This window comes from Adiantum capillus-veneris, chromosome 14, assembly GCF_014529385.1.
Source record: "Adiantum capillus-veneris isolate H3 chromosome 14, ASM1452938v2, whole genome shotgun sequence".
Classification (NCBI taxonomy): domain Eukaryota; kingdom Viridiplantae; phylum Streptophyta; class Polypodiopsida; order Polypodiales; family Pteridaceae; genus Adiantum; species Adiantum capillus-veneris.
The window spans coordinates 124,412,914-124,415,001 of NC_140944.1; the positions used below are offsets into that span (position 1 = coordinate 124,412,914).

Sequence of the window (2,088 nt, forward strand, 5' to 3'; positions counted from 1 at the left end):
AAGGGGGTGGCATTTTCCTTGGGGGGGGAGGGGACTCGCCCATGAAATGGTGGGTCCGAAAGCCCATAGTCTTGTTTTGCCCAATGGGAGAGGGCGAGCGTGGAGTGTATACTCCTATTGCCGGCTCATTTGAACCCGATCTAAGTTCATTGCGAGTCCTACTTATAATGGCGTGCCTTGGTGCGAATAAAAAATTAGTGCTAGGGTAAATGTACCGATACATAGACATGTCCGTAGTTAAAGGAAAAACATTAAGTACACACACGCCCAGGAGGATGGACACAAGCTACTGAGTAACGGGGCAGTTAGCCTGAAGTGTCTAAAGTTCATTGGTGGAAGGCCGAGTTCAATTCTCACTTGTTGCTGTGCTTTTCTAGGAGGGTGTGTGTCCACTTTTCAAGGTGTGCTTTTTTTACACAATGAATGAAAGAACTTTGTCGCGCTTTTTCTTTGGGGTTGGACATGCTGTTGTCTACTTTGTTAAAAACTAGATGTCTCGAGCCATAATTTGTGCTCTAGATCACAAAGATCGATGCATCATACATCATGTGCGAGGGAGTACGATCTCGGAGTCCTGCTTTGGCGGATTGTTGAGTGTTGATGGAGAGGGGTTTACAATTGCCACGTATGCCATCTTTTGCTGAACTAGTATTGCCGGCGTCCTTGGGCCGTCTCTCTTTCTCTCGGAGGGAGCCGGAATCTCTCCCCCGTTTAGATGATTTTGAAAGTTTTATTAGAGCTTCAAAAAATATCTTCCGAGCTCGTTAGGTCACAAACTTTTCTACATAAAGATTTAGGGTTTAAGCCGGCGTATTTGCTGTAGAAGGCCAGCAGAAGTTAGAGGCCTAGCAGAAGTCGTAGAGAAGGCATAGATGGCACAGGCAAGTAAGCGCCTTCTGTTGGGGGGATTGGCTCAGAGTCTACGGGGCAGGCTCTGTCAAGCTCCCTCCTCACTGATGTCCGTGCGCACATACACAGAGGGCAGCAAGCTGTTCGTTGGAGGCATCTCCTTCCGCACCACGGAAGATGGCTTACGGGAGGCCTTTGGTGCACATGGCGAGGTGGTAGACGCAAAGATTATAATGGACAGAGAGACAGGGCGCTCTCGTGGCTTTGGTTTTGTCACTTATTACAAGGAGGAAGACGCAGATGCAGCTTTGTCGAAACTTAATGGTCACAATCTTGATGGCCGAGCTATCCGCGTAGATCGAGCGTCTACTCGCCCTGCGCGTCCTTCGTCTGACTTTGGCAGTGGTAGTGGGTTTGGGTCTAGCTTCGCCTTGGATTCCTCTGAGTCTGCTCCCGCCGATGATGACTGGGGCTCGATACCATCACTGGATGCAAGCACGTCGAATCAGTAAGGAGACTTGAATGCCTGGATGGATTATCCTTGTTGCAGCGCATTCGCAGGTATGATATATCCAGGGCTTAGAATTGCGCTTTTTTGCACACTATTAAAGAGATGTTACCAGCTTTGTACCACTGAACAGCTCTGCATGCATAGATGGATTTTTCCGAACCCTTTTCTTCTCTGTGGAGGCTGTGGTAGTATGAATGAGGCAGCTCTTTCTTGCAACCTATCGGGTTTGCCTTATGTAGGTTTTATAGTATCCAAACCTCTTGCAACTGGCTCATGTATGCCTTTGTCGATGGTGTCCTGAGCATGCAAAGCTTTAAAAAGTGAAATGTTTCTGTTTTCACCCTGGTTCTGTATGTTTCTACACTATTTGCTCACGGTTTCGAGTTTTGGTTCTCGTATTGAAATGTTGTCCTACAGATTTGGTTGCTGCGGCTGTTGAGAATGCAGGTCGAGTCGAAGCCCAATTAAGTCTTGATGATATCTGTGTTTGTTGAGCTCTAGCATTTGTTGTGGTCTGCACTTTGGTAGTAGTAGTTAGTATGAAGTGATGATTGTCTTTTTTTTTTCCCTGAATTTGAGTGACGATATGATACTGGTGATTGTTTGTATTAAGGGAAATATTTTGTCTGCCACTGCTGAGCTGGAAAGAACTCGGCATTTTACTTTGCTGTGGAATCTTCCTTTTACCTTATGATTGTGCAAGCTTTTTCAACCTATGTTGCTTATGA

At 46.4% G+C, this 2,088-nt stretch overlaps 1 protein-coding gene across 1 annotated transcript; it reads left to right on the top strand.

The window, feature by feature from the left end:
- The first annotated feature begins 789 nt into the window (after positions 1–789).
- LOC147443079 (glycine-rich RNA-binding protein 4, mitochondrial-like) lies at positions 790–1,700 on the top strand. Its single transcript, XM_086529012.1, has one exon. The coding sequence runs from the start codon at positions 873–875 to the stop codon at positions 1,359–1,361; it is 489 nt and encodes a 162-aa protein (XP_086385138.1). The 5' UTR covers positions 790–872; the 3' UTR covers positions 1,362–1,700.
- The last annotated feature ends 388 nt before the right edge of the window (positions 1,701–2,088 follow it).